This window comes from Meleagris gallopavo, chromosome 5, assembly GCF_905368555.1.
Source record: "Meleagris gallopavo chromosome 5, MGAL_WU_HG_1.1, whole genome shotgun sequence".
NCBI lineage: Eukaryota > Metazoa > Chordata > Aves > Galliformes > Phasianidae > Meleagris > Meleagris gallopavo.
Window position 1 is genome coordinate 25,364,150 of NC_139408.1, and position 17,752 is coordinate 25,381,901.

General features: G+C 35.4%; 1 protein-coding gene across 4 annotated transcripts in view; it reads left to right on the forward strand.

The window, feature by feature from the left end:
* The window catches only part of STARD9 (StAR related lipid transfer domain containing 9), a 95,964-nt gene that overhangs the window by 47,918 nt on the left and 30,294 nt on the right, over positions 1-17,752 (forward strand). For 3 of the 4 annotated variants that reach the window (XM_031553545.2, XM_085224851.1, XM_085224852.1), the window contains 14 exons: positions 276-345; positions 3,201-3,273; positions 4,168-4,235; positions 4,838-4,935; positions 5,127-5,327; positions 5,745-5,842; positions 6,331-6,408; positions 7,157-7,228; positions 7,873-8,052; positions 11,900-11,951; positions 12,840-12,977; positions 13,833-13,915; positions 14,938-15,041; positions 17,225-17,272. In XM_031553545.2, the coding sequence (XP_031409405.2) occupies positions 276-345; positions 3,201-3,273; positions 4,168-4,235; positions 4,838-4,935; positions 5,127-5,327; positions 5,745-5,842; positions 6,331-6,408; positions 7,157-7,228; positions 7,873-8,052; positions 11,900-11,951; positions 12,840-12,977; positions 13,833-13,915; positions 14,938-15,041; positions 17,225-17,272 (1,363 nt within the window). The remainder of the gene's footprint in view (positions 1-275; positions 346-3,200; positions 3,274-4,167; positions 4,236-4,837; positions 4,936-5,126; positions 5,328-5,744; positions 5,843-6,330; positions 6,409-7,156; positions 7,229-7,872; positions 8,053-11,899; positions 11,952-12,839; positions 12,978-13,832; positions 13,916-14,937; positions 15,042-17,224; positions 17,273-17,752) is intronic. The other variant, XM_085224854.1, reaches the window with a different exon arrangement.

Below are 17,752 nucleotides of genomic sequence, written 5' to 3' on the forward strand. Positions count from 1 at the left end.
TTGCAAATACATTCGAAAAGATCTGTACTTTGAATGTTCAAGCCATTTTTTATACTGATATTGCTCTGTCTGACAGATGCAACTTTTTGTTTTTTTTATGAAAAAGTTACTGTAGTTGAGAGACTACTTGTAGAGAACTGGCTGGCATCCCAGCAGAATATCCTTATCCTGGCGTTGGATAAATTGTTATTATTACTGCCAAGTAGGTAATAAAACAAACTGACTGAAACTCCTGAGAAAAAATATGCATTTAACTCTTTTTAAATCTCTGACAGGATTATCTCAACATCTAGTTACAGACTACAAGCAAGTTGTAGAACTTCTAGAAGAGGGAATAGCTAAAAGGTATTTTCTAAAACAAACCAGCTCCATCTTTCCTTAACGCCTCTTTCACTATGCATTGGTTTCATTGATGTTTGTTTCGCACATGGTGTTGCCAGTGCTTTGTCTGTAATGTCAGATTTTTTTGATGCTACATGCCCACAGTAACAGTTACAAGGACCCATGAAGGTGTTGTTTAACATATATCTTCAAAACTTACCCACAGAATCCCACCAGCTGTCTGGAATGAAAAATGTATGCCAGAAAAATGTTTTGTTGTAAACAGGCTTTATTTCTTTTCTATTTGCTCATGCCACTTTAAACTGTGTAGCTTTCAACTCACTTGTCAGTATAACTTCATGATTTATAATTGCTGAAAAGACAGTGTATTTTTGTATTTGTTTTATAATTATCTATTATAATTTGGAATTTGGCCATTGCTAGTCTAGCAATTTTTTTAATTTTACCTTTTACTTTTTTACAGGCAGTTTTGGTCATCAGTACATCTGCTGTTAAATTGATAGAAAAGGTTATAATTTGAATATATCCTTCAAACATAATATTACCTCTTATCATAAGAGGAGATAAAATATTAGAATCTCAGTGATGCTATGGTACGTCAAAAAACTAATCTACATTAGGACAAAAACATGGAATATAAGCATGGATTCCACTGTAGTGATCAGTAGTTGTAACTCTATGATAAGATGAGAATTTCTCAGAATAGCAACAAAATTCCAATCTGTGTACTAACTAGGACTGTCCTACAGTGGTCCCATTGCTGAGGAATTAGGAGCTGCAGAAAAAAAAAGTCACAAGTTCAAAATTTTGTGTAAATTTATGTGATAATGAATTTTAAACTTCCTTGCATGAAACTAGGCAACTGCTATTTTGGGTTAACTTTTCAAAAACATTTTTAGATTTATTCTATTTACCTACAGTTTCTATTTTTATGAAATATTCTTTGGAGTATTTATTAGCACATTAAAATTGCAATCAAGATAATTTGAAACGTCTGCAGTGTGGGATATGCTACCACATGAATATCTGCAAGGTCTTAGAGAGACAGAGGAGTGGAGAACATTACAATTGCCTCCTGGCCAGAGGCAGGAGAGAAGTAGATGGGGCATGGTGGCCTGCCCAAGATCAGAGGGGAAGCTGCCTTTGAACATGGTTGGTGCCTTTCCTGGGATAGAACTGGGCTAACAACAAACAAAGTTTATGGAAGGCATTTTTTTTTATATCAGCTGATTTTATGAGACCATTGCCAGCCCAAATCAGGTTGCATCAATCTATTCTAAAAATAAGCAACCTGTGGTTTTTCAACATGCTGTTGTTATTTTTGTTGTAACTCTCACAGCTTTTTTTTTCTCTTGATACTTTGCCAAACTTAGTTTCAAATGCTTAAGAATAAAATGTTAAGAATGCCATGATGAAATTGAATATGTGGAAAAAATTAATATGTACATTCTCCCATGAAAATGCTGACGTGATTGTGAATAGTTGAGGTGAGAACTTTCCTTCTGATCACCCTGTGGGAAGTGAGGAGCTAGCACTAATGTTTTCTCCTCCAAGTCCTGGGGTACTTTCTCTTTCACTTCTGCTTTATAAACTTCAGAACTGTTCCCCTGTATTCTCTGCCCTTTGTAGGGTTGTTTGCTGTCGTCTGCCCTTTACCTCACTGTTTGTGTTGATCTTCCAAGATCTGGAGATTAGATCACCTTCTCCTGCTTCCTTAGATTAGGCTGATTTAAAACTGTGATGTACTAGATTGCTTGTAGCTTTTAGCAGTGCCAGGTCACATGGCTATGGAGTTGCAGAAAGTAGGAAACAATGGTAGTGGAGTCCTGGTTTTGGCCTCTTGTGGGGCTCACAGCTGCTTACTCACAGCTGCTGCTCACATACAGATGCTGTTCTCATACAGCTGCCACTGCTCCCTACCACAGCATTTGGGCAGTACTCTGGTAGCTGGGCTCGTAACAAACATATGGTCTCAAAGTCCTTGTCTCCAGTAATAAAATAACCTAATTGTCTATGATAAACTCTAAACTTGAATTCTGATCATTAGTATTGTCTCCTTGTATTCAAGACAAACTACAAGAGTGACAATGGAAAATACCTGTCACCTGGCTTCAGCCGTAGGCAAAAGTGTGCTTTCTTTGAATTCGTCACAACAAAACAATAGCAAAGAAAGGAGTATTTCCAAAAGTTTGTTGCAGGGACCTCCTGCATCTGGTACCCACTAGCCAGAATACATGGGTCAGAAGGCTGGAGATGGGGAACTGGCCTGTCCATGTGGGAAAGGCAAGGAAGTGCTATTTGAGTGAATTAACAGCATTCATTTGATACTGGTAGGCTGGCTAATCTCACTGCCCTCCTCTAATGACATGAAGCTACTTGCCACAGCCCTGTAACAGAAGGAGTTTGCAAAAGTGGTGTAGGAATCTTTCTGGACCCTTTGTGTAGGGCCAAGAAATAAAAATAGGAAAAACATTATGAAAAGGATATTGGACTCGTACATTCAGTGCTGTCTGGGATGAGCTGTATGATGCTATCACTGGCTGTACTCCTTTGCTGTGTCTTATCCTTGTGCAGAGTTTTAAACCTGTACTGTAGGACTGTTTTGGGATATTTCTTCAGAGTTCGGTTGTGTGCAAAACCACCTTTAGTTTCACAGTTTCGTTTAGATCCAGCTATGTCCTCTGCCAAACTTTGTGTGATCAGATCAAAGAATGCAGCATGCTGCATTCCCAAACTTTCATGTTCCTTCTTCTGCATCATTTTTTTCTCTGTTTATGTGTGCTTTCTCTGAATACATGGAAATAAGCCTTTTGTAATAGAATGGTTTGTTCTTTTTTTTTTTTTCTTTTTTTTCCTAGAATTACAGCAGCAACGCATATTCACAATGCCAGCAGCAGGTCCCATGCAATCTTCACCATCCACTACACTCAGGTTAGCTATAAATAATCCAACTTCCTTTTAACTCTCAAAAAGCATTGTTTGATGTGTTGTGCATTGTTTAGTTGCCGCTGTTCTGTGATGATTTTACTAATCTTGGTGGAAACTGTTACTTATTTCCTTTGGATCACACTGCAGATGTGTTACACTTCCTACACCACCTGATACACTGTGCTGAGTGTTTGCTGAAGTATTCTTGTTCTTTTATACAAGCTTGTAGTTAGCAGTGTGGCTGTAAACTTGCTGTAAAAAGAGCAGTTTAAAGCTTTAACCAGTCCTTTGAAATGCAGTATTCCCTGGAAGATGCTGTAAAAATTGTTTGCTTATGTCACACTCATTTAAGATCCTTAATTGAAGTATATCATTAGTTTAACACCAAAATTTTCTATCTGTCCAGCATTTCAGATGTGCTCATCTCTTTAGCACTTGGCATCCATTCCTCTCAAAGACAATGCACTCTTTCTCTGGAGGAATTATATCCTTTCCTGGCAGGGAAGTCTTTCAGTGATCCAAAAGACCTTTTCTATCTCACATGTCTAACATCCTGTAATCACAGAACATTTGGGGATATTTTTCATTAGTTTCACAAAAGACCTTTGGAATACATCAGTGGAAAGTAACTGTGCAAGGTCTACAAGAAACGCTTTCACAGTTGCTAGGCAGTGAAGTTTTTTTTTTCAAGAGGAAATTCACATATGAGGGCAGTTTCTCTGTCAGCTGAGGAAGATGTTGAGTTAATGGTTTGAACAAAGTGAGTGAGTCAAGGTTACAAAGAACAACAGCGAGAATCAGAAGTGTGAATTAATTTCAGACAAGAGAATGCACCTATTTTATTGTCATTAATGAGTTAGGAGGAATAATCTTCCTTATCTACGTTATCCTTCTCAGGCTATATTGGAGAACAATCTACCCTCTGAAATTGCAAGCAAGATCAACTTAGTGGACCTTGCAGGCAGGTAATAATACACCAAATGACAAAAAGATAATTTTATCTGGAAAGAGTGATAGTACTGCCTTAAAAATATTAAAACTTCAGTAAGGTGACAGTAAGTCCAAGTCTGTGTACAGTAGCAAGGTGCTAATAATCTCTGTCATCTCTTCTTCTGGTCTGGACGCTGGACTTCATTGGAAAGGAATTGCCTGAGCAATACTCTGCTGTTGCAAACACTTAATGTTGAGTTCTGTTCAAGCTTTTATCCTTATTGAGTGCATTTTTCAGTATCTACTAGTGGAATTAGAAATCTGAGCTTGAAAAGAGGGGAGGGGGGGATGCAGAGAGGAATTTATTCTTAACTGCTACCTACCATGGGAGAATTGTCATATCTCACTGTCTGGGTAGATCTTTAGCAACAACTTACACTGCTGATTGTGTGGACTTTCTGAACCAGAGTGCTATTTCATGGAAAGTGTTGAAAGCACGTGTTTTTTTTAATTGCACACCTGTCTATTTCTGTTTTCTTGTAAGGAAAATACACGATGCTTTATTATGGATAGTATGTTAATAATTAAATGCACTTATTTGGTTTGCAGTGTCTTTATCACACTTTTGTGTTTTCAGTGAAAGAGCTGATCCCAGCTACTGCAAAGATCGAATTACAGAAGGTGCCAATATTAACAAGTCATTGGTTACACTTGGAATTGTCATCTCCACTTTAGGTAAGCACAGCGATTGTTTATATTCAATGGTAGTGATAGAAGTATAGTACACAGCCATATATGTGTTATATCTTTACAATAAAATCTGATCAGAACATCTGTGGGGCTTCATAAACTGTAATATTTAAGAAAATTAGCCCTGACAAAAGAAGATAAGCCATTTTCTGAGCACTTTTGCATTTCTCCTTCAGCACAAAATTCACAGATATTCAGCAGCTGCCAGAGTATAAACACCATAATGAGTGAAGGGGAGAGCAGCCATGTGGATAACCCCTCCACAGGCAGTGTCAGTGGGAGCAGAAGACCAGCATACATTCCATATCGTGACTCCATCCTCACCTGGCTTCTGAAGGACAGCCTGGGCGGCAACTCCAAGACCATTATGATTGCCAGTGAGTTTGATTTCTGTTAATTTTTACAGTTCTGCACTGCATTACACCCCTAAAACACAAACAATGAGGTTAGTCAGCTGCATCACTTAGAATCTGACCTTGTAAAGATTTTCATAAATACTTCATAGGATACATAAGGAAATAAAAAGTTGGATTTTTATTTGAATTGTGAATGAAATAAAAAATGGGAGTCTCTTGAATATCACAGCTTTGATTAAATACTCATTTATAAGTACAGCCTTGTGCAGTCATTCTCTATGAGCTTGATGAATCCTTAAAGGTATTGTTGGATTTGTTTTCTAAAGAAGCAGAATTTAAAAACAAAAACGACGACAAAAATATAAGCTTTTTGAAAAAGTGTTTGGTTAAGCTGATTACTTCTTTTAAATAAACCACTATTTGCTTTCTACTTGTTAGCTATTTCTCCTGCAAGCTCCAGCTACAATGAAACCATGAGTACATTAAGATATGCATCAAATGCCAAAAATATTATTAACAAGCCCAGAGTGAATGAGGTGAGGCCCTGAGTTCTGCTTTTCATTCTTGTTCAGTTTAATTGTGTACGTCTTTTAAGTTTTCTTCAGTATATCTACTCTCTGAATAAAATTCATACCTGTTTTTCTCATGCTAACTGGAGTTAAACAGGTGACTGGTTATTACAGAAATACAGGTTAATAGGTTAAATAGGTAACTGGTTATTACAGAAATCATTTATTTGCTTCCCTGTAGCTTAAATAATTTAGAATATCACACCTACTATATATTTTTCATATCTGTCCCTTCTATTTCCATCTTTATTCTTTTTGAATGACTATGACAATGCATGCTTACTCTTTTTCCTTAATATTGGTGGAGTTACAAAGATTCACCAACCCCTGAGTCTGTAGCAGAGCAATATTGTTGTGAGTTTGCCTGTTTTAATCTCTTTCTGGCTCTGCATCACTTTCATTAGCTAGAATTTTTTAAGAATGGTTTTCCTAGGATCTTTGTCTCAATGTTTCAGGATGCAAATGTAAAACTGATAAGAGAACTGCGAGAAGAAATTGATAGATTGAAAACTTTGCTGATGAGCTTTGAGCTGGTACGTAGGAATGCTTCCCAATTGTAGCTTTAATGGTGCTTTCAATGCCTTAGTTTCATCTAATCTTCATCGTTTTGTGATGATTACAAGACTAACAGCATTTTTGTCATTTCTCCTTTGTTTCTGGCATAATATCAATAATCCTGAAGTATAAGCAGCTGCGTGATTATTTGGAAGGATTTTCTTGTTGCCTTTTGTGGAGTTGGCTGGCTTTGTTGTCCAGAAATACCTTGAAATTTAAGCATTTTTTTCTGTAGGAGCAAAGCATGAAGGCAACGCAGAGTACTAATCACTGATGTAACTTCCTTGCAAGATTAATTACAATCCTCTTTCCCAAAAATGTAAACTAGTGAACTTCAACAGCAGTTTGGAGGCTTCAATCTGTCTGTGCACTCTGTCTCCTGAAAGAGGGTGTGAGTCTCTAAGTCATAACAATGCAGCTGGCATTCTTTATGGTTTTGTCTTTGGAATAATAGTAGTATCTTGGCTTCCCATGTTATAGGGAGCCTATTTTCCTAAAAGACATGGGAACCACAGGAATTCTGTACATAGAAATCCCTCTGTTAATGCTCTTTCACCTGCGCTCCCCCAGAATTTGCATGCAATATTTACAGAGGAGTAGGCATCATTGAATGTCTGTATATTTTGTCCTTTTTCCTGAATTCACCTTGAAATCTGGAAAGAACATGCTTGCCAGTGGTGAATAAGGAAACCAACCCTTAGATCTCTGTGACTGTTGTTTGAACAGAGGAATTCCAGTCCTTGGAGTGATGACAGGGATGGAAATCTCACTGAACTGGTCCTTCAGAATGAGATGAAGGTGTGTATGAGCCACCTGTAACTTTCTCCCATTCCAGAGGGCTGGGAGGGATAGTATTGCCATTGTTTTGAGACAATAATGAAAATGTTTTTGCATTAATCCTTTCTTGTTTGCTCTGAAAATGCAGGAAACAGTCATCCGTATTGTGTATGTTGCATGTTCTCTACCAATTAGTGGTGAGAGCCTCTTGTGTCCTTGATGGGATGATACTGTTCACTGCATATTACTAGGTCTGCACTGTCTATTACTTATTTGAAAACTGTCTACGTGTATCACAATAATTCATTATACAAATCTTTTGTCTTCCAAGATTAAGATTAAACTCCTCCAATTTAATTAAAGGAAACTATTGTGCAGTCATCAAATTTCTACCTTATTCACCAGAGATGCAGAGAGATTTTGGAGTCTCTGGTTATAAGATTTGCTCAAGCTTGTCAGGACAGGCAAATTAAGTAGCTATCATGATCATATATCTTTCTGATATTTTGGGAATGAGTTTTCAATGGATTAATCTAGTTCAGTAGTTGGCAGTAGTTCCTTCCCAGGTTTTGTTGCCACAGAAACATTCAGTTAGAACATTTATGAATGAGAAAAATTCAACTACTTAGTAAATGAAATTATTTCCTCTCCTATTCTCCTCAAAGATTGAGCAACTGACCAAAGACTGGACAAGTAAGTGGATGGACAGGAAGGCAATCATGGAAGAATACAGTGTGGACATCAACAAAGAAAAAGCTGGAGTAACAATAGACTCCAATTTACCTCATCTAATGGCAATGGATGATGATATCCTCAGTACAGGAGTGGTGCTGTATCATCTCAGGGTGAGATATTATCCGTTGTTTTGTTTTTCCTTTGAATTTAAAAACATGTTTTATTTGCAAAACGGAGTGTGGCTAAGGTGGCATTACAACAAAAGTTAGCAAAAAGAAGAGACTACAATCCACAGAAAGAACAAATACTCAGATAAAATGAAAACAGCAGCAGAAAAGAACATATGAAAATGGAAGTGGAGGAGAATTCATATATGGAATAGTAACTTTACTTTTTATGAATGCATGCACAAATGATAATGTGCATGCAATAACGTGTGGTAAGTGAAGTAAAGTATCCAAATTAGGCATTAGTAATTTGCCCGCAAAGCAAGAAGATGGGTGTGCATCTCTGTAAATGTAAATGATGGTGCCTAAAGTATACCAGAATTACTGGTCCAGATTTTAGTAGATGCTTGTATACTCAGGACTGGAATATTTGTGTAACTGTAGCTCAAATATAAAAGTAAACTTTGACAGGATCAATTTGGCAATGACTGCTGTTTGTAGCTGTTGCTGTTTTCATGAAATAGATTCCACATGGGTAGCTTGAATGCAAATTAATCGTGATTCTGTTTGACTGGTTATTTTCTGGGGTCAGGTGGAAATCCTGTCTTCGTAGAATCTGCTTTTCTGTGTAGCTACTCTTTTAAGAGACTTTTTTTACCAGTAATTTTTCATAACATCATGTATATATTCCTCTAGGTTGCGGTATAAGATGTGAGTGACTTGGTCTAATAGTTTCAGAGTTTTTCTTTTTAGTCAGGGCTAAACATTAAGCTGAGCTTTAGTTTTTTTAAGTTGTTTAAATAAACAGAAGTTGTGAAAATATTGATGCTGTTTAACATTAAAATAAATGATGGAGAAACGCATTTTCAGAGGCGCACTTGTTAGCAAAAAATGCATTAGATGTCGTTGTCTTGTGAAATTGATCTTGTCATGTATCTGTCTGGTAATAAAAATGACTGAATCCCAGGCTAGGTTCTGTGGTACTTGATATAGTTTGTGGACACTGTATTTTTTTCTTCTTAAAAAACAGCAACAAATGTTTGAAACAGAAATCATACTACTCTTTATTATGTTGAAAAACAAACGTTATTATTGATTTTTCTCATGCCTGCACAAAGGAATTGTACCAGGTTATAATGAAGAAACAAGTAATAACATTCAGTGCTGATCAACATGCTTAAGCTTTACTACTCCATCATTAACATTAAATGTTTATTCAAAGTAACTGCTATCACTTAAAAGTTTTTCCATTATGTGCAGTTTGGAAACAATAGATATTTTTACATAGTAATTTTAACATCATCTGAAGTAATTTAAGGGTATTAATTTTGATAAATAAGCCTAGTTTGAAGGGTCATCTAGGTTATTAGGCAGAGTCTCTGTCAGACTAACATCTTTGTTCCCTCTTTCTTTGCTTCTAGATGCTGCCTTTTCTTTTCTTTGTGCTTTGCATCTTTTAGACCCTGGTGTCTATTACCTTCATCTGAACAGCAAGAAGGTAAAACACTAGTGGGTTCCTTACATATAAGGACTTCAGTGTATAACAGAACTTTACTTTTTGCTTGTGAAAAATCATGGCATCTGTCTTCAGATCATGCATAACAGACATTGTGTTACTCTTCTATTTTTTTTGTTATTCTCATGTTAATTGCACTAATCCACTGTACTGTGCTTAATGAACCTTTCTTAGGTTCCGTTCCTTTTTTCTGGCTTTCATTAACAAAAACACCCATTTTTTCTATAGATTAAATTATCTTAAAAATATGGGATTTGTTTTCATTGTTTTAGAAGATTTTTCACAAACTTTTGGAGTACTCCCAAAACTGAAGGAAGTAATCTCCCTCATTATGCTACTCTAATTTGCAGTGGGAATTCTACCCTTAGTCAGGAAACACTGCCAGAAGAGAAAAACAACATAAAATTACTTACGTATGATTACTTATGCAATCATTTATTCTGAATCATATGCCTTTCAATTTATTTATTTATTTTTAGATAGACTAGTCGATATTAAATTAGGAAAGAGTATCAATATTTAAATTATTAGCTCAGTAGCATTAGAAGAAACTTGAAATAGGTCTTATTTGTGGCTAGTTGGTTTGCTTTTGTCTTCAACTTTAGTTAGTTGGCTTGCATGCTGTATGCCTCCTTGCTCTCAGCTGCAGTTTTCAGTTGTACCTAAGCTCATCTAAATTCACTCTGCTGATTGGGATGCATTTAACTGTTGTGAATTTCACAAATCAATACAGCTATAGTACAGAGCCGAATTAAATTGTATTACAAGAAAGTTATTTTAGAATATTGTATAAAAGATTCATCTGGTAAGATAATAACTATCTCCTTGCTTAGTCAGTAAGAGAATTGATGAAACGTGATTTGGGAGTTAATTTACTCTCTTTGCATAAATCATGTGGTGCTAGCTCACTTGGTTTTGTGAGGTAAGTCAGAAGCCAAATGGATTATATGGTTTTCTACAGGTGGTTATTTGGTGGTTGAGTCTGCTGCATGTTAAGCTGACACTCCCCCCAAAGCATGGAAACTGGTCATAATGTAGCTGTCAGCCCCTCCAGCAAGGATGGAGGTCTCAGTGTGATTTGTAGCAGAGGGATTTGTTTGTTCAGTTCCTCGCTGTTCAGAGATCCAAGCTATGTGAGGAACTGAAAGGTATTTGTGCTCTTGACCTCAAATACAAGAAATCAGTATGATTTATTTGTAATTACCCATAACTGTATTATCTTACACTAATGCACAACTTCCCTTTTCTAGTTTTGAGGCTTCCAGTTATTGCTTCTTGTTTCAGCTTTAATCTAGGCTATAATATGCTTGGAGCAGAAACCATATTCAATTTATTCTCTTGAGAATATGGAAATCAAATTGTTTAATGACCATGATTAATTTAAAGATGACTTACGGAGTTGTTTCAGAATGTGTAGAATAGTCAGTTTATAATCATCAAGTATAGTGTCTGTTCAGCTCTAGGAAGTGATCTTGCTTTGTTTTCCTAAGAAAAAAGACAGAAATCAGTAACAGAATATACTATACAGGTGTTAAATTTGTTGCCTTTACTAATAGTTTATTCTCATAGTAATAATTAAATGACGTGACGTTATTGGTATTTGAACTGAAACATAAAAATACTGTCTTTCTTTCATCACTTGCTGAAAGGTTTTGATCTGCTGGTTCTTGAGACTTGTTTCTGGGCAGTTCTTTCCTATGAAGTTATTTATTGTTCAGGTTTGGGCACATATCCACATATCTTAATTAACAAGAAGGCTTTTTTATAGATGTCATTTACAGTTTGGAAGAAGTTCTCCAGTAATGAATACTTTGATGAATTCATAGTCTCTGTCTTATTGTTCCTTTATAAAACTTAAATTCAGTTACTTTAATATTTTGATTTTTTTTTTAATTGCGAAATCTAAAAAAATCCTGGTTAACTGAATAATCACATTGTGACTTCTTTCTTCATATGTGAGTAATTAATTGTAATAAAATGATCTCATTTCTGTAAAAAAATAAAAAAAATAAAAAAAATACAGCTCACTATAAAAGTTCAAAGCATCAGAATATGTGTTCATGTTCAAAATATTTGTCTTCAGCATGTTCCAAAAATTATGTACTGAGGGTTACTCCATCTACTGGAGTCATAATAGAAGCTGACATAGCAGCAGGATAAGAGCTAGTTGCATCGTTATAGCAGACAAAGTATTATGTGTAAAGTTTGCTCCAGAACTGAGAGGTTATTTTTTTTTCAAATATTTGCTAAGATTTTGTACCAGAGGTTTTAATCCTTCTATAGAATTCATCCTTGGTAACTGACTTATTATATTAATTATTTTTTTTATTTTAGGAAGGAACAACCAAAATTGGAAGGAGCGATTCAGACCAAGATCAAGACATTGGTAAGAGAATCATATTACAGATTATTTTATCATATGCTCAGGTTGAAACAAGAGGCTTACATTTGTCCGAGTAATAGCTAGCTTATGTTTTCATTTGTCAGTTCTCCTTGTAGGAGAAGGTAAGCAGAAAAGAATAATTATGTAAGTTGGCCAAGATCTTTCAGGTTTTTTTTGGTTTGCTGTTTTTTTTTTTTTGTTACTGTCTGAAAAATCAGAAAGTCAGTGGAAGTGACTGAGGTATCTTTAACAATTTCTTCATGCATGTTAAAGTCTATGTTAGAGTTTAGAAATATCTCTGTCCAACATCTAAATCCTGATATATATGCTCTCTTAAACTAGCAGCATAGGTGATCACGATATTCTGTCCTAGGAGAGTTGAAACGCATTTTGAGTGTACTTTAGATAGAAAGTGTAAATTACTCAGAATATTTTTTTGTTTGTTTCATTTGCTCCTTATTTTTAACAGTAAGAATCTCAAGATAATAATTATACAGATCAAAACTTTATACTGAAATAAGGCGCTTTCTGGAACTCCAACTTTGTTTCAAAATTTTGTTTTGTATTAGTAAGATTATAACCAATAAATGCTATAATAGCATTAGGAGGAATTTGCACACTAGCTTACAAATCAGAAAGCAGCTTATGGTTTTCCAGAACAGGAAATATTTTGAAAGATAATTCTGTTTTCAATCCAGCTTTTTTTATGATTTGGAATTGGGCTAACAATCAACAATGACAATGGGCTGTCCTTTTTCTGAAAGTGAGACAGTTCTTTGAGGTATGAAGTATGCAGTCATAGGGTAAAACCATGTGGCACTCCAATCTTAAGGAAGATACAGGATACCTGACCCCTCAAACAGATGAAATAAAATCAGGTATACATTCTAGTTTTGAAGGGGCAGTGGATTGAAAAGGACCATTGTATGATAGACAACAACTGTGGGATTGTGACATTACGACCACTGCAAGGAGCATACTGCACTGTGAATGGATGTGAAGTCACTGGATCATGCCGTCTGTCACAAGGTAAGGCTTACTTTTTCTGTGAGTCATACATTATAAACAACCTATCTCAGGAGTTTAGAGACAAGCATTTACCTAGTTAATGCGGATCTAAAAAATACATCTTTCAATCTACTGCTGTCTAGCACTGCAAGGCTTGATGGCTAGAGCTTGCAGACTGGGGCAATTAAATGAACTACCTACAGGAATTAAAATAAAGACACAAGTGACAATATTAAGACAACTTTTGGAAGCAGTAGTTTGTAGCCTTCTGAGAAGAAAAGACCTGTAGTCAGAGTCAGTGTTGTGGAAAATAGCAGACCACTGATGATTAGATAATATGGTTGAAGTGACCTTCAGTTTATTCATGGTGTGTTTGGGTAAAGGATACTAGCCATTGAGTCATAGGCTATGATGAATGAGCTTAGCTGACATGTATTGGGCTACCATGTTTTAGGGTCGTGTTTAAAGAAATAAAAAATAAAAAATGCAGTTACTGGGAACTTGGATTGTATAAAAACAACTTTCTGATAATGCATTGCTTTATTTTTTGGTATTAAGTCATGCTGGTATTTAGTATGGGAATGGGGAACTTAATGCTACGTTGGGATTTGCAGAGGACCCTATGATCAGTTTGGATACCATCATTACAGAACGGTAACTGCCATTCCTTGGTGGCAAATTTAAAATAATTCTCTGTTCTGTAGATGTCAGAAAGTTGTTGGTCAGAATACTTTTTTTCTTTTTTTTTTTTTAACAAAATATTTTACAGTACTTTAAATATGCAGTAGTCTTTACACAGCAGTCTAAAACTCTGAATATTCAGGGTACCGTTTGTTGTATTATGTCTGTAGGTTTCTAATTCATTTTTGTTCACAGGGGCCCTTGTTGTCCTGGGCAAGTCTCATAAATTTAGATTCAATCACCCTGCAGAAGCTGCTGTCTTAAGGCAAAGAAGATCAGTAAGTTCTAAGGATCTGCATTTTTCTTTTCTAATTCTCCACTGATTTCCTGATTCTTATTGATTTTCCTTTTTATTTTCCATCTAAAAAGGGTGCCTGAGAAAGGTAATATTTCTTAACATTATCAAGTTTGCTGACTTCATTTCCTGCACCTAATGGCCTATAGTAACATAAGCTTTGTTGGAGGACACCGTTTCTTCATTCAGATGCACTTATCAAATGAAGATGCAGATCCCTTGAATAATTTAGCGTTTCCTGTTACTAGTCATAACTACAGTGGGATCGAATCCTAAAGGCAGAAGACTGCTGTGAAGAAGCCAATTTAGAGTCTTTCCATTTTTGATAATTCTCTGAATTACTCCCTATATGCTGTCTTTTCACCATCCTTAATAAGACGTACTAACAGAAATGGAAAATTTTCAGGATTAAGTGTTTGAGTGTTGTTAGGCCAGAAGACTTTTAATTCTTACATACACTGGAAATAGATTAAATATTTATTGTTACAGTAACCACAAGAACTGACTGCTGCAGGATACTATTTGCTCAGCTATTTAAATATCTCCCTCTCCCCCTAAAGAAAGAAAAAGTAGATTTTCTGATTTTAAGACATAATCATATAAATGATACTGGCAATAAACTTCCTTTTAAAACAGTATTTTACATACTGACATTTTGTACTCTCTACTGTCCTTTTGTACTCCCTTCTGTGGCTGAGATAAAAGGCTTAACTTCAATTTGCCTTCATCCTTTATTTCTTGATTAATACAACATGCACTACATTAAAGTAGAGTTGCAAGAATTGGCGTCCTCAGTAACCAATTCTTAACAACTTTACAGACTACTAAAGACTAAGCAGAACTGTAAGTGTGATTGTAAGCTCACTTGGGAGATGTTATTATGCATATGCTGCATATTATACAGCATGGCATGCAGCACTTAACAGCAACAGTATGACTGATATGTTGGAACTTCCTGGATTGCTGTGATATATTTTTTTTTCCTCTCTGTTCTTATATGCTTAGATTAATGATGTCCCACCTATTTTGAGCTGTGGAGCTTTGGACTGGCTCAACTTAGATGGAAGTCACACTCATTCTACTCATTATATCCTTTCTTCTCTTCAAAAGTAAGTTTGAAAATATAAAACAAAGCTATTTCTCCTTTGATATAACATCAGAAACAAGGACTTTGTTCAGGTGTAACTGAATTGTACATAGAGTAAGTCCAATCATGTTTTCAACTGGTCAGAACCAAATAAAACTGTCCAGGAAAATGCATTAGCTAAATTACCAATTTAAAAATGTTAGGATATTCAACCAGTACACTTCAAGAAATATTTATTGATGCACAATGAATATTAACGTGCAATTAAGAAAATGCTTTGATTGAGACTGTCAGGCAGTCTTAATTCAGTTCACTTGCACATGTGTATTATGTTTTTTTTGTTTACAAGCTAATCTATAATTTTTGCAATATTCTTCAGTGCACAAAAGGACTTTCTCAAACTGAATCACTTTATCCAATGTGATTATCAATTCACTTTTCCTGCTAATTTGTTTTGAAAATAAGATTTGTTTGATTTATAAATTCCCTGTAGTCCAAGTAATATCAATCTCTTCATCTCAGAGGGCAATTGAGAGTTATTGTTTTTTTTTTTAAACTGAGGTGTAAATAAGGCATAGGCTGCTTCCAAAGTGTTGAAGAGCTGCTCACATCCACAACATCTAGTGTATGCTTTTCTTGAGAGAGGCTTTCTGAAAGGAAAGTATTGGTGTGGTAAAGACAGTGGTAATAGATTCAGATATATCAGGGAAATGAATTAAGATACCTCCTGTATTTTGGTGTGTAATATTGTAAGAGTGTAGGAGAACTAAATGTAATTGGGTTCTTTTTTCTTTTTTAATTTCTCTCAGCCTGGCACATTCAATTGACCTGTCAAAGGCAAGAAACAGCCATCTTCTCATTCATATCTGTTGATAGTTCTGCTTCTTGCTAGTGTGTTTTTGTGTGGTTACATACTGGGAATCTTATCTTTTTCTGGGGAAGTATCTCATCTTGTTTTTATGAGCATAAAATGTTTTCCCTGTTTTGAACATCTCTTCATCCTTCTATTCAAGTGGCTTGCTTTCCACCTTGGGTAGTGTGTTTATATGTGCTCTCTTTAACTTACCTAATCTCTGCACTTATTTTTTTCATTTGCTGCAGTGGTATTTTCTGTACAAAATGGTATTTGATATTTATTTCTTTCAGTTAAATTTTAAAAAGCCATGTAAGAATAACAGCTTTTCTAATTATCTCAGAAGTAGATACCATAGATACCACGCCAATCATTACATGGGTTTAAACATCAGCAGTGGAGCATTTGTTATAGAACTAGGTCCTAGATACACATACAGAAATCTGAAAGTCTTGTAAACAGCTTAGCAAAGCATTGCACTTATTTTGCCCTTTTTAACCTGACAAAACTAAAGAATAGTTCTGATTGTTTTTTTCAGACTCTGTTCAAGTAACAGGTTCTTTTGTGTTGATCAGATTTTCAACTGTTTGGACAGGGCTACACATATTACATAATATAACTTTACCTGAGACTTATCCCAAGTGTTTCAAATGATTACTTCACTAAAAATTAGAAACATTACTGTATTGCCTTCATGAATGTCCATCTATTAGAGAATTAAGCTGTAGCCTATGTCTAAATTAATTTTCTTTCACTTGATGTAATCCAATGATATTTTTTTTCCCTTGAGTAATTCTTTCGGCAAAGGCAAGCTGAATTGATGCACTTGGTCTTCCCTTAAAATAACCAGCAAGCCCCTCTCTGTTTGGACAAATAGTTGTGCTCATGGAGGGAGTTATGATTAAGAAATACAGCCTAGGATCAGTAATATGAGAATAAAGTGAGGTAAAAAGTCATTCAAAATGTCTGGCCTTTGCAAAGTCAATGTCAAGTACTAAAAATGTGAGGTACGTTATAAACACTAATATAGCACTCAATGAACTACACAGTGTGCTTATTTGCTGAAGCAGTAAAAAAAAAAAAAAAAAAAAATCCACCTAGCCCAGTGTCTTGTCTCAGTCAGGGAGGTACTTAGAGGAATTATAAAAGAATGGGGTAAGCTGTATGTGTATTTCGCAGAAACACACACACTCTTAATAGTTCATATATGCTTTCCCAGCTGCTACCAGTCTGCATCTTAGAACATTCTTATACTCAAAATGATAACATCATCTCTGTGTTTAAAGTATTCAGTGAAGTTTTCTTGCCTTCTCTTTGAACATCTTTGTAATTTCCTACTTTTATATTTACAGTAAAAAATGTACAAACTGTAAAGAAAAAAAGTGTTCTCCAGAAATAAGGTAAGATACGTCTAAATCATGCTGAATATTTTGGTCCCTCTAGCTTTGCCTTTCTCTTACTCTACACTGATTTCCTCCAGAAGAAGCAAACTAGGCTCTAAGCTTTAATTTGACTTTATCACAAACAAGAATCTCTACTTGCAGCTTAATCATAGGCATGTAGCCCATATTTTAAAACCACAACTACAGTGGGATTTACAATAAATTTGATATCAGTATGAGGTACTGTAAATACTCATTAGTATATCAGAATTTCTTTAGGCTAATTGAGTTCTCTGCTGGTGAGAAGAAAATGGCTCTATGGAAGAGTCCTAACAAGAAGTCCTAGCATACAACATGGTCAATTCATACAAAGCAGGATGACAGTTATGCACAAAAATCTTTCTGAAATTGTTGGGCTTCTGTGCATTTAGAAATCTTTCATCAGCAACTGATGGTATTTTGGTTTCTTCTGGAGTTTTTATTTCAGAATATATGGAC